The 13,992-nt window shown below is 47.7% G+C and overlaps 1 protein-coding gene across 5 annotated transcripts in view; it reads right to left on the bottom strand.

Moving 5' to 3' along the window:
* The window catches only part of NUP98 (nucleoporin 98 and 96 precursor), a 32,613-nt gene extending 18,799 nt beyond the window's left edge, over positions 1-13,814 (bottom strand). For 2 of the 5 annotated variants that reach the window (XM_085536673.1, XM_015852587.2), the window contains exons 1-15: positions 13,726-13,814; positions 10,720-10,824; positions 9,863-9,964; positions 9,575-9,754; positions 8,837-8,976; positions 7,518-7,625; positions 6,730-6,913; positions 5,470-5,633; positions 4,774-4,911; positions 4,149-4,284; positions 2,407-2,499; positions 2,009-2,149; positions 1,683-1,816; positions 833-1,020; positions 101-217 (exon numbers count right to left, since the gene is read on the bottom strand). In XM_085536673.1, the coding sequence (XP_085392799.1) occupies positions 101-217; positions 833-1,020; positions 1,683-1,816; positions 2,009-2,149; positions 2,407-2,499; positions 4,149-4,284; positions 4,774-4,911; positions 5,470-5,633; positions 6,730-6,913; positions 7,518-7,625; positions 8,837-8,976; positions 9,575-9,754; positions 9,863-9,964; positions 10,720-10,792 (1,898 nt within the window). In that variant the 5' untranslated portion in view covers positions 10,793-10,824; positions 13,726-13,814. Of the gene's footprint in view, positions 1-100; positions 218-832; positions 1,021-1,682; positions 1,817-2,008; positions 2,150-2,406; positions 2,500-4,148; positions 4,285-4,773; positions 4,912-5,469; positions 5,634-6,729; positions 6,914-7,517; positions 7,626-8,335; positions 8,355-8,836; positions 8,977-9,574; positions 9,755-9,862; positions 9,965-10,719; positions 10,825-13,725 lie in introns of those variants that run through there. The other 3 variants (XM_015852589.2, XM_085536672.1, XM_015852590.3) reach the window with 3 other exon arrangements.
* Between the last annotated feature and the right edge of the window lie 178 nt (positions 13,815-13,992).

Raw genomic sequence — 13,992 nt, forward strand, 5'->3', positions numbered from 1 at the left:
CTAGAAATAACTACCTACTTTCTCAACAGTCATTTAGAAAGGAGAACAACCAGTCTGTACTTCTTTCAAGCTTAAACACACACGTCACCTATCACCGTACCTGTCTCCATTCTCTGGGTACTCTGATGGAGATGCCAGGTCATCATTCTCACGATTGACAGGAGAGAACAGACTGCTGCCACTGAGGTTCTTCAAAACCAACTTCTTGATGCTCTTCCTAACAAAGAAAACAAAGAAAAGAAATACAAACTAAGCTCAAAAATAACTTTTTCTTTTAGTTCATGCTTAGAGGGTCTTTCAGTGCCTGATTCATCTTCCTCCAATGTACCTCCATCAGATTAAACAAGAACTGTCTAATGTCCGTTTCAGGATTGCCACCAATGTCCCTAAAGACTGAAACCAAAAGCCTCAGTAGGACACATGCACAGCATTACTGCTCCATTCCAACACTGAGAATCTGATCCAGAACCAGACAGGCCATGAAATCATCGTCAATCCTCCTTCGCACTGATGGCATTAACAACCCTAGCAGCCCTTCTGAGTTGCATAGAGCTGCATACTATACAAACTTCCCTTGTCTAATTTCTAACTGACTTCCAATTATCACCTTCTTTCACAGCTTCTTTGCATTTAACAGTTTAAGATGATCATTTTTATCTTCTCTATAGAAAATATTTATCTCCAAAGTGTAACAAATCCTGTTACTGCTATTCCTATTTATATCAGGTAAGAAGAAGTGATGGAATTCAGGACTTCATCTGATCAGAAATGAAGCTATACTACGGTTCTTCCTACACCTCCACCCTCCAATATGCAGAAAAGAAGAACTAACTTTGGCATGAAGACACCATTGGATAGGGATGGCTCATCATCATCGAGGCCATCAAAGAGTTGAGACTTGGCAGAGCCTGCAGACTGCAAAGCCTTTGGGCGCACTCTGGTTGCTGGACGTGGAGTCAGTTTGTAGTGGGTGGGTGTTGTTAAGGCCTTCTGAGCTGCAGGGTTGGTTGGTTTCAGCCGCTGGAAAAGAAAAAGGAGAATTGGAATTTCCATACCGTGTACTGAACGGATAGGTGAAAGGTGACAGTACCTGCTTTGTTACCCAGACAAGGGTCTTAAAGAAGTGAAAGACATGATGGGAGACCGATAAACAGAAACAGACACAAAGCTGGCTGATGACAGCTCATTACGGTCCTTTCCAACCCAGGCCATTCTATGCTTCTAAGTCCTTCTGCCTGGAACAGAGACCCCTGGGAGCACTGTGATAGGTTCCACCAACTAAGAAGGAACACTCACCCTCCAGAACATGGAAGGACAGCAGCCATTTATACATCCCTTAACCCTCACAAGTCTGAGAAGTGTGTTTTGGTCAAGAGGTCAAGAGACTGTCATAAGCAAAGCTCAAGCTACAAATATGCCAAACACAGACAGTCACAAAACACGACCCTCAGCAGGAACTCCAAAGTCAAGTAATGATGTATCAAGAGAAGTAAATGAAGCCCCAGAACACGCAGTTTGTTCTGGAATAGCATTAAGAAAAAGCCAATCTTGCATCAGTACAAGCATAGGGATGGCAAGTCCTTATGCTGCTCACTGCACACCTGAGTGAAGATAGAGAACACAGTATGTAAACTGAAGTCATTTCAAACCTTTCCCAGAAAAACTGAGTTTAATATTCTCACCTCCTCTTTCTTCTTTGGGTCTGACATGGGGTTTCTGAAGAGAGGAGAATCTCCAAAGGGTGCATAAGTCAAATTATTGAGGTGCTGCTGGAGAACTGCCTGCTGAGCAGCTGATGCATTAGGATCTGTCAGTGCTGTAAAAAGAACAGATTTTAGCAGTCAACATGAGTAAAACCAAGGGAGACAGAAAAGACAGATCCCCCTCACCCAGAGGATCTCCTCATCCTAAATTAACAGCATCTTTGGAGCAGGGTGTACTTCCATGCTCAGACATATCTGAAACCAAGAAGGAAGCAGTGACTGAACTCAGGCTGATATACACTTACCTACAGCAGGCTGAGGGGCTCCGAAGCCCAGAGTAGCAGTGGAGGTATTGAATCCTGGTGCTCCAAAGGCTCCTGTTCCCAGCGTCCCACCAAGTTTAGGCTGGGTGTTTCCAAATAACGAAGTCTGTCCAGCCCCGAGTGCTACGGCATGAGAAAACTCACTGTAACACTCTGAATAACCAATTCAGCCCATAAAGAATCCATTCTCAAGTTGCAAGACTTGAGGTGTGCATGAATGCTACAGACAATATGCAATCAGACCAGCAGAGCCTTCAAGGCATGTCACCTGGTTACACAGCCACTGCTATATAACCAGAGTTAGAGAGTGATACAAAGACTTCACCAAAGTTTAAGGACAATGCTTAAGCTGACACAAAACAAGCCAGCAAACTGCTTACCTGTTCCAAACCCCGTCCCAAGCCCAGTTCCCAGGGTCCCTGTTGCAGGCTTGTTTCCAAACAAGCTATTTCCAGCATTGTTGGCACCGAAACCTTCAAGGACACAAACAGGAGCTCATTAATCTAAAGCTATTAGCAAGGAAATTTCAAACATAAATAAGCATCAGCCACTCAAAAACAGCTCTGCTACAGTTAAGGTCAAATTTAACACACCATTCCCATAAATGCATGTTAAATAAGCAGCAAGAAGAGACTTTAGTGGTAAAAATAAATGTATATGTGTTATGAATATACAACTGAACACATTAGTTTAGAAATGTACTGTCTTGCTTTCTAATGCTTTTAAATTTGTTACAAAACTCAGTATTTTATAAAGCCAAAAAGGACATTACGATGCTCTAACAGGCAACAGAATAAAGCACATTTAGCTTCTTGAACTGCCTGCAAGGGAACATACCCACTGCACACTGCCTATACCACACACACACCTCTGATTCTTACTGACAAAGCAAGGAACAGCTCCAATTCAAGAGAGAGCACAGCTCAAAAACACATCTCTAAACGTCACCCCAAGCTGCCACTACACAGGTTAGAGTGTAAACTGAAGGCTGTGAAACCATTCTGTTAATGGTTAATTATGCATCCATTAATTTAGTGTAAGGACAGAATTAAGCTAGGAAACCACAGTCACAAACTGACATCAGAAGCACCCTACGCCCAAACTATTCCTGTGCATTGTATTGCTGCAATCAATGCAGGGAAATTAACACAGACACCGGGGCTGCTACTGCTCTCTACTACACAGCATCAGTGCCCTAACTAACGTGGCTATTTGGTTCTCAGTACAAGGGATTTGGAAGCAACTTCCAAGCAAAATGTGGTAACAAACTGCCCAAGCTCAGTCACCACAATGGGACTGCAGTGCAATGCAGTGCTGCCCTGGCAGCCTAAAAGCTGGACAAGTCCTTCCCTCTTTCTGGAAGATGGATATGGCAGAACATCACTTTTTTCATCTGTTTTTGTAGACAGGAAGAAAAAGAAGAGATGTCACGATCTCCAACACTGTAAACCCAGTCTTGCTCCCTGTGAGGAATGCAGTTCTGCTGCTCTCAGCATTCACTTTAATAGAACGGCCTGGGTTGAAAAGGACCACAATGATCACCTCATTTCAAACCCCCTGCTACATGCAGGGTCACCAACCACCAGACCAGGCTGCCCAGAGCCACATCCAGCCCTGATTTCTCCTGCCTGATCACACACTGAACAACAAACGCCATCAGTGTCAGAGGCAAACAGTAATACAAGACCCCCAGACTCCAGAACTATAGACTCTCAAAGTATGAAAGACAGCTGCTCTCTCTCTTATATACTTTTAGATCTGCCATCAAACCACAGACAGCACTCTGTCCCTGAGCACTCCTTTGCAACCACAAGTGTGTAACAGGCTGCACAATGTTGTATAAGTTCTTTCATTTCAATAGCTCTTAATTACAGGTTACACCTTCCTAAGCATTAATTGAAACAGTGGGACCTCTCGTTAACTACGTCATAAGTCAGGGAGCACCTCAGAGGAAAGGAACAAAGCAGGATCCAAGGTGTTTCTCTGCAGCAACACCCATCAGAAGGATGGCTTACCTGAGGATTCTAACACCCAACCATTAGCATGCGACACTCAGCAGCCAGGTGTGTGGTATATGCAGTACAGTTTTAAGTGATTGAATCCCACTTTTTTTTATATGTACCAAAATTGGAAGTGTTTGTATTGGTTCCTAAACTCAGGGTTGGTTTGTTACCAAAGAGCCCGCCTCCAGTGGTTGTACCAAACGAGGTACTGGTCGTGGTGGTTCCAAATCCAGCAGGTTTGCTACCAAACAGGGTCTGGAAGGAAGAAAACATCAATTTGGAAACCTGACAGTATGATATTAGAAGCGTGTTAAGAGTTTGATTGCAGGCAAGCAAGCAGAACTAAAGCCAAGCACAACCCCAGCTCCCAGCCATGGCGTTATGTGCAAACACCTCCTAGAAACAGTTTTTCACTCCTCTCCCCACAGTGAACACATTAAAACCCAAATAACTGGCTACTGAGAATTAAGTTCACTCTCAGTAAGGGAACATCAATATGGAAAGGCCTGTACTGTCAGCAGCATGCCAAGGCATCATCCTCAGCCACGTGTTTGGCCTCTCTTACTGCCCTGCATCAATGAAAGCATTGCTGACTCTATTGACTAGTTCTGCTTAGAAGGAACAGCACTACTTCTGCACCTTAACTTCATCACTACTCTGAGTGAGGTCAACACACAGTAAGAGGACTCTAAATGCCACTGCATTTGATTTTCATAAGTTTTATTTTGAAAAGAATGGACGTACCGAACCGCCAACACCAAATCCTGTGTTTGTTTGTCCAAAAAGACCGGTTCCTGTTCCAAAGGCAGTGCCAGCATTGGTTGTGGCTGCTGTTCCAAAAAGGCCACCGGGCTGCGAGGGCTGAGTGGCCCCAAAGATACCCTAGAAAGAGGAACTCCATTAAGATAATGCCACAAAGCTTTGTGAAGTCCAGCTCTGACAACAAAAGAACAAGCACTAAAATGTGTGAATAAATACTGCAGTATTTTCCCTTCTGACGAAGGGAAAAGACAGGGGAGAAACATTTCAGGAGCTTTATTCATTCAGGCAATTAGTTACAGTAAGGAAAACAAACAGAGGAATTTGTGCTCCATCCCATAATTTCCTCCCCCACTGCGAGCAATAAAGACGGGCAATAACCATTCCAGAGGGTTTTCTGAGAGAAGTCATGGCATACCAAGGAATAAAGCACATATGTTGTCATCTGGGTATGCAATACATTACAGCCATGTAGTGTCTCTTCATCAAACGAACCCACCGATGATACTCAATAGCCAGCAGGAAATACAGATCTATTAATTAATAACGTTAACCGACCAATAACAACGATGGGAATTTCATTATCTAAAGGAAGACTGGGATCACTGCATCACAACCCCAGTCCTTACAGCTGAAATGTGCACACCACAGCATATGAAGGGTTTAAACAACTCATCTTACCATTGTGCTTGTGTTTGGCTGTCCTAGAGTGCTGGTATTCCCAAAGGGAAAGCCTGTGTTCTGCGTCGTCGTGGCCTGACCAAATGGTTTGTTAAACAGACTTGTAGTTTGAGTCTGCTGACCAAAAAGGCCTCCTGTTGTTCCTGTTCCAAAGCCAGTCGTAGCTACAACACAAACAAGTTGCAGGTTGGCAGGGTGGTAGGATCTTGATGATCCCTGAGGTCCCTTCCCACCCAAGTCAATCTATGATTCTATGATTAACACCCAGAATTATCAGCAAATTTAATCTAACAGACAAATCTGATCAAAAACACACCAGTTTTTATATGGTCCATTAGTTATTCACAGTACAAGGAAAGCTGTGCCACCTGCAGGCAAAAAGAGCCACGTGGCAAGAAAAGGACAGGCAGCCAGAGTTCCCTATGCTGCTAACACTGCTCTGTAACACTCATAGAAGAACACTGTTCTGTAACTCTCATTGCCCATAGTTCTTCTCTGCCAGCTCTCCTCGCTATCTCTGCAGAGCTCTCCTCTGAGCTGACTGCAATGGAAGCACAGGAAGCCCAGCTCTGCCTCAGTTTGCAGGCTGCACAGACAACCTCCTGCAGGTCCATCTCTCTCAAGGACTGCAGCTTAGGTCAGCCCCCGCAGCGCCCAAAGATAAAGCCCAGCAGGGTCTGCCATCAAGGACAGACACATTCGAACCTCAGAAGCAACAAATCATTGCTTCTGTTCCTAGTTAACCACTTGGCTTTTCCATTCCATCCAAGAATGCTTGAACGATGTGAAACCAGGCTGACACAACATGCAAGGGTCTAGAGAACAGATCCTGGCAAAGTCTCATTAGGTCATTATAAAAGTACAGGTTTGTGGTCAGGGAATTCACATCTGCTCATTAGCAGAAGGAGAACCCTGATTTCATCTTTAACCCACTGATGCTATCCCTCAATTGAACAGCAGCAGTATCCTGGTTGTTTCACTTCCAACTGTACCACAATCCCTTGTAAAGAGATGCTCTAATGAACTTCTAGCCAGCAAAACAATGGGGATGTAGAAGCATACAAACCCTGAATATGGCCAATGCACATCTCTACATCACATACACATCTCAATGCAAACACCTGATTATGGAATGTTGATGCAGCCAAACTCTAAGCTCACACCAGTGTTTCCTCACCCTTCTCATGGCTGACATTGAAATAGCTTAATAAAGCATTGGCATATCCAGGCACAGTTGAGCAGCACGCACGCAGTACTTACTAGTTCCAAAAGCAGTTTTATTCTGTCCATATGAGAAGCCTGTATTAGTGGTAGAAGAGCCAAAAAGTCCCGTAGCTGTGCTTGAAGTAGCAGTGGAAGTCCCAAACAAGCCTGTAGTGGCTCCTGCTCCCACAGGATTCGAGGGCCCTTTCCTGTTCGCCATGTAGTCTTCTAAACGCAGCTCCTAGGAAAGGAAAACCCCGTTTCTCATTGCACAGAATAAAGTGAAAGCCACTCCATCAATATGCTCACACAGCTCCCAGCCTGATCCAGGACAAAGGTACCAACAACAGCTGCTGACAGCTCCACATTTAGGAAAAAAATGAACAAGACCTGAGCTGAGATGATGCATCGCTGCAGTTATGCCTGGGCTTCAACTTTGTTTCTAAGGGCTTTTTTAGAGTACACCTGTTTTCAAGTATCAGTTAAGCAAACAGGAACAGGAGGGTTTCCTGGCTGTATCCTTGAGAGCAGTGGTTTACATCAAACAACTGAGTTTTGTTGTGGTTTCTGCTGTTATCTCGTCAGCACAAGTGCTCCCAGCAGGATCTCACCCTCCTGAGACACAGCAAAATGCAATTTCAGCTCTTCAGAAGCTGCAGCGAACACATTAAAAACCAACACAGCGACACGTTTTGTTTCACGCCACTTCTGTGCATGATGCAGATACTGAAAGCTGCACTTGTTACAAGCACATACAGTATTTATCACAGTCCAAAAAAGCTCTGCTAAAACAATACTCATTAACAGCTGTACCAAATAAAGATGTTGGAACATCACGGACTGACCTCTAGAGATTTGCTCTCATACTCTTTCATAGCAGTAATGCATTGGTGCTTCGTATTGATAGTGGTGCTAACTCCAGACTTGACCATACTATCCGTACCAGTTGGGGGCTGCAAGAGAAGAAGTTAAACTGTCAGATGTAAAATCCAGAGAGGTGTCTATTGATTGTTGTAGTTGTTTGTGAGCAGAAGCTGTTAAGTTCTTTATGGAGAGTGGTGAGGTGCTGGAACAGCTGCCCAGAGAGGCTGTGGATGCCCCGTCCATCCCTGGAGGTGTTCAAGGCCAGCTTGGATGGGGCCCTGGGCAGCCTGGGCTGGTATCAATGTAAAGGTTGGTGGCCCTGCCTGCAGTGGTGGGGTTGGAGCTTCATGATCTTTGGGGTCCCTTCCAGCCCAAGCCATTCTGTAAAAACCTAAATTCAATACAGGAACTGAAGCAGCATATGTCTGTTAACTTAAGAGCTGTAACAAAGTGGCAAGCAATAGAGGAATTTACCCTGCTAACCCTCGGAACAATGCAGCGTCATCAGCTTTCAGTTTCACTTTGTGAAGCAGTTTACTTAAGCTCAGGATACAAATCCCCCAGCTGCACACAGGGATTTCACTATCCCTGATATCTTCCAGCCCTGTTTCCATCTTATTGTACTAGGAAGAAGTACACAGTGTCACTCCAGCACTACCTAAGCTTCTCATCATTGCTGTGCCTTCATCCAGGCAAAGCCCTGCCCTGTCATATCAATTAACGTAATTCCCAGCTCACTTCACCCTTAAACTGAACAGCTATTGGGGAGAAAGAAGCCTTTTGGGTAGATATCAGTTACCCCATTTCCAACAGCTCTTCTTCCAGGCCGTCCTCCATTTTTAACTGCCATGGAACCTTCAAGGACCCCCCCCCTCTTAAAGGGAACTCATCCATAAAACACACAGGGAATCACTGTTCAAGTCTCCTTTACATTCCCAATGCAACAGTGACTGATAGGAGCATTTATTTGGACCCATATTCCAGATACATTCAGCTGTGATCATCTCCTGCCTGCCCAGGAAGGCCCACCCTGTAACACCTACACAGGGCATTACTCTGGGATGTTTAATTACAACAAAAGGAAAGTCTGGTTCTTTGCACTTAACTACACACCTCATTTTCACTTCAGCAGTCTGACTAAAGGTAATTCCAAGCAATTTCTAAACACTTCATACTTGTGCATTACCTACTTTCTTTTTTTAAGCTCAGGAATCCAGGCAGTGCTTCACACAAAGAACTGCAAAAGGTAACAGTTCCTACAGCAAAGAGGCTGAATGAGGAGGGTGAGGTGAGAACTTACATTGAACTTAATGGTTGTGCCAGTTGGAGCTGCAGTAAAGCTGGTTGGGCCGAACAGAGAGCCAGATGGATTCCCAAAGGGATTGGAAGTGGTGTTGGTGGTTCCAAAGAGACCTCCACTGCTGGTACTTGTGCCAAAGTCTAGGAGAAAAATAGATGGGAACAGAAAGATAAGCACTAAAACAGCCATTAAATCAAAATTAATGCCAAACATCCCATTTGAATTAGATGCCAAACATCCCGTTTGAATTAGATGCCAAACATCCCATTTGAATTAGAAAACAGTTTGGAAATGAAATAAACCGCAAGGGAGAAAAATAAACACAGCAGTGTTTGAAACCTGTGGTCTAACACAGTGTAGATCTCCCACCCCCCATCTCATCAACCCAGAGGAACCTCAGCAGCCAATTCCATCCTGCTGTTTCTGCTTCAGTAAGGGGCATTTCAAACGTTCTTGCACCAGAAGCAAAACCAACCATCACTACAGCAGCAGAATGAAAAGCTAAAATCACGTAAAGCCAAAGTCTAGTTAAGAATAGGAAACACCAGTTGGTGACCACGTGTGAATTAGCTTAAAACTCATGGCTAGAATCACCGCTATGGATTTTGTAGCTGTAACAATGAAACCAAACACTAACACTCCACATTAACCCTTGTACCAGGTCCACACACACATCCAATTTTCCACGCTCTTCGGTCAAGCTAATTCAGCTAATAGAGATATACAAGTCTGACTCACTTCCGAAGCCAGCAGGCTTGCTCTGTGCGAAGGCATTGCTCTGAGATGAGAAGAGGCCCCCACCGGTGCTGGTGGTACCAAACAAGCTGCTGGATGTCCCAGTGGATGTTCCAAACCCAAAGCCAGTGCTGGTAGAGGAGGTGGCTGGCTGATTAAAGGCGTTCGAACTGAAGAGCCCTCCTGCAGACAGAAACGAGCAGTGAATCATTTGCAATTGTTTCGCTGTTTGGTGTTAAAAGGAATTGCTTTCAGGATGGAATTTTGCCTATAGTCATAACACCGCAGTACCTGGCTTTGCCTGGGTGTTCCCAAAGAGGCCTCCAGTGTTGTTGTTTGCCCCAAAGGCTGATGTGCCAAAGGCTCCTCCACCTGAAGTACCAAAGCCAGCATCTGGAAAATCAGCACCACAGGTTAGAGAAAGGCATATTCTAAACACATGCACTAGAAACTAAACACTGAAACAGCCTTCCTAACTTCCAAACCAAAGTCTGAGCCTGACCAGCTAGAGCTCAGCATCTGAGATACACAAAGCAGCACCATTAATGCTTTCACAGCTCTTAGAGAAAGAGCCTATGGAACTGAGTCAGCTACTGCTACACCTGGCAATGCTCAGTCCTACACCAGCCTGCAAGGTGGTACCTGGAAGCTGCTCTGCACCCACCTCAGTTTGGGAGCAATATGAGAAGAGCAAAAGCTGTGTTTTCTTCCTACCAAGCAGTGCACTCACACCATTGGATGCTCTGCTTTAATGGTCAGCAACCTCACTGTGCTATTCACAATGTGCATCTCTAGAGAGCACCCAGGCTACGTGCATTTTCCTTCCCATATTCCAGCACCAACTGAATGAACCTTCCTCCCAGTCCAGGCAAAGATGCCTTCAAAGCATCCAACTTTCCACTCCTTTATAAAAGGAAGCTCCATCAACTGCATGGGGAATTCTGGTGTGTGATGAAACAAAGACCCTGTGAACCAGGCTTGGGGTCCTGATTCTCTGCTAACACAGCCAAGCTAATGAGCTGGGCAGCCCACAGCATCACACAGAGAGAACCCCCACTTCTGTGTGATCCTCAAGCAGTTGTTATGTGAAAAGAATACACCCCAAGCAATGGAAATATCTAGAGTACAGATTGAGATGCATGACTTACTTTGTCCAAAAGTCGATGTTGTTCCAAAGCCAGTGTTACCCCCGAAAGGAGTCCCGAAGGATTTGTTAAACATTGTCGATACGTATCAGCTTTCTTTCCTTAAACCTGGAAAGAAGAATTCAGGTGAGTCGCAAAGGAAGAATTAAATGATGTTTGTCATCTTTCTCACTGTTGATAGTCAGGAAACTGAGTAGTTCAGACGCATGGCAGCACAAATGAAGCACTGAACTATAAACCCAAGGTTGTCCATGAGGACTCTTCTGTTAGACCCTATATGTTCTAACTTCTCTTAACACAAGGGAATGCAATGTGTGAGAACTGCAGGAACACACCTTCCTCCAGCTCTGCTTTCATTGCTTGCTGGGCTCACCAAGACATCCTTAATCCAACCTTCTGAACAGCTCTATGCAGCTGCTGACTTGGGTGAGGGTGTGATGTACCCTTATACCTCGTGCTGTTTTACTTAAGGGAAGGTTTAGCAGCGCTACCTCCGAGCATGTCTCCTAACGCAATAGGAAAATCCACTTTTTCAGCAAGAATCAAACTGGATACAGAATCACAGAGACTCAAGAAATCATTGAGACCAGCTGCCCCTCCTGGTGAAGGAGGACCATGGAATCATAGAATGGCTTGGGTTGAAATGGATCACAATGATCACCTGGTTTCAACCCCCTGCTGTGTGCACGGTTGCCAAGCACCAGATCAGGCTGCCCAGAGCCACATCCAGCCTGGCCTTGAGTGCCTGCAGGGATGGGGCATCCACAATAGAGCTTAGAAAGGGGAGATAACAGCAGGACAAGGGGAAACGGTTTGGAGTTGAAGATGGGAAGGTTTAGGTTGGATGTCAGGGGGAAGTTGTTTACAGAGGGTGGGGAGGTGGTGGAACAGCTGCCCAGAGAGGCTGTGGATGCCCCGTCCATCCCTGGAGGTGTTCAAGGCCAGCTTGGATGGGGCCCTGGGCAGCCTGGGCTGGTATCAATGTGGAGGTTGGTGGCCCTGTGTGTGATGTGGGGTTGGAGCTTTGTGATCCTTGAGTTCCCTGACAACCCAACCATCCTCTGTGTGTCTGAATAGATCCTACAGGAATGAACCCATGACAGCCCTACAGCCACAGAACCCTGCAATACCTTCCTGCACTGAGACCTCCAGACACCCCCCCATGTTGGCCGATACCCGCAGCCTTCACATCACACCATGTAACCTCAGTGCAGCAATACACCCACCCACAGCACTGACCCCCAACCCACAGCACTGACCCCCAACCCACAGCACTGACCCCCAACCCACAGCACTGACCCCCATTAACCACCACTGACCCCCAACAACCACCACTCACCACCACTGAACCCCCCCATAGCACAGACCCCCATTAACCACCACTCATCCCCATTAACCACCACTGACCCCCGCCCATAGCACTGACCCCCATTAACCAGCACTCACCCCAACCCACAGCACTGACCCCCATTAATCACCACTGACCCCCATTAACCATCACTGATCCCCCCCCAATAGCACTGACCCCCATTAACCACCACTCACCCCCCCCCCATAGCACCGACCCCCATTAACTAGTACTGGCTCCCACTAACCACCACTGACCCCCATTAACCAGTACTGGCTCCCACTAACCAGCACCGACCCCCATTAACCACCACTGACCCCAACCCACAGCACTGCCCCCCCCCACATAACACTGACCCCCATTAACCAGCACTCACCCTCCCCATAGCACTGACCCCAACCCACGGCACTGACCCCCCATTAACCACCACTCACCCCCATTAACCTCCACTGACCCCAACCCACAGCACTGACCCCCATTAACCACCACTGACCCCCATTAACCACCACTCGCCCCCCCCCCATAGCACTCACCCCCCCCCTTAACCACCACTGACCCCTACTCATAGCACTGACCCCCCCCCACAGCACTCACCCCCATTAACCACCACTGACCCCCCCATAGCACTGACCCCCCATTAACCACCACTCGCCCCCCCCCCATAGCACTGACCCCCCCCCCCCATAGCACTGACCCCAACCCACACCCCCCACAGCACTAACTCCCATTAACCACCACTGCCCCCCCCCTACAGCACTGGCCCCCATTAACCACCACTCACCCCCATCAACCACCACTGAACCCCCCCCCCACAGCACTCACCCCCCATTAACCACCACTGACCTCCCATTAACCACCACTCACCCCCCCCCTTAACCACCACTGACCCCCACTCATAGCACTGACCCCCCCCCCACAGCACTCACCCCCATTAACCACCACTGGACCCCCCCATAGCACTGACCCCCATTAACCACCACTCACCCCCCCCATAGCACTGACCCCAACCCACACCCCCCACAGCACTGACTCCCATTAACCACCACTCGCCCCCCCCCCCCCATAGCACCGACCCCCATTAACCAGTACTGGCTCCCACTAACCACCACCGACCCCCATTAACCAGCACTGACCCCCCCCCCATAGCACTGACCCCAACCCACACCCCCCACAGCACTGGCCCCCATTAACCACCACTGACCCCAACCCACAGCACAGACCCCCATTAACCAGCACTGACCCCCCCCCAAAGAACTGATCCCCCATTAACCACCATTGACCCCCATTAACCACCACTGACCCCCCCCCCCCTACAGCACTGGCCCCCATTAACCACCACTGACCCCCCCCCCATAGCACCGACCCTCATTAACCAGTACTGGCCTCCACTAACCAGCACCGACCCCCATCAACCACCACTGACCCCCAACATAGCACAGACCCCCATTAACCACCACTGAACCCCCCCCCCCACAGCACTGGCCCCCATTAACCCTCACCCCCCTCCCATCCCCATCTCCCCGCTCTATCCCGTCCCCTCACATCCCCCCTCACCCCCACTCCCCACGGGCCCATCTCGCCGTTCCCAACCCAGCTCCGTATCTCTCAGGCCCCACCCCGTCTCCAACCCGCCGTTATTCCCCATATAACCCATAACTCACCGTGTTATCGCACCGAGCGGCGGTTCCGGCCGGGCCCGGCCCGCAGCACTCGCCACTCCCGCCGCCTCGCACAGAGGAAGCTGCGTCACAATCCGCTCAACGCGCCTCCCAGCGGCCCCCGCGCCCGGCCACGCCCCCCCCTTTCAACTCTCAACCTATTGGCTGCCGCCTTTTATCTGTGGTATGTTAACCCACCCGCTCTCTCTGCTTTCTCTTTTTCTATTGGTTAATGTGAAGCTCGGCTCTGAGCACCGATTGGTTCAGCTT

Source organism: Coturnix japonica, chromosome 1, assembly GCF_054131305.1.
Source record: "Coturnix japonica strain WE chromosome 1, WE-NBRP24, whole genome shotgun sequence".
Classification (NCBI taxonomy): domain Eukaryota; kingdom Metazoa; phylum Chordata; class Aves; order Galliformes; family Phasianidae; genus Coturnix; species Coturnix japonica.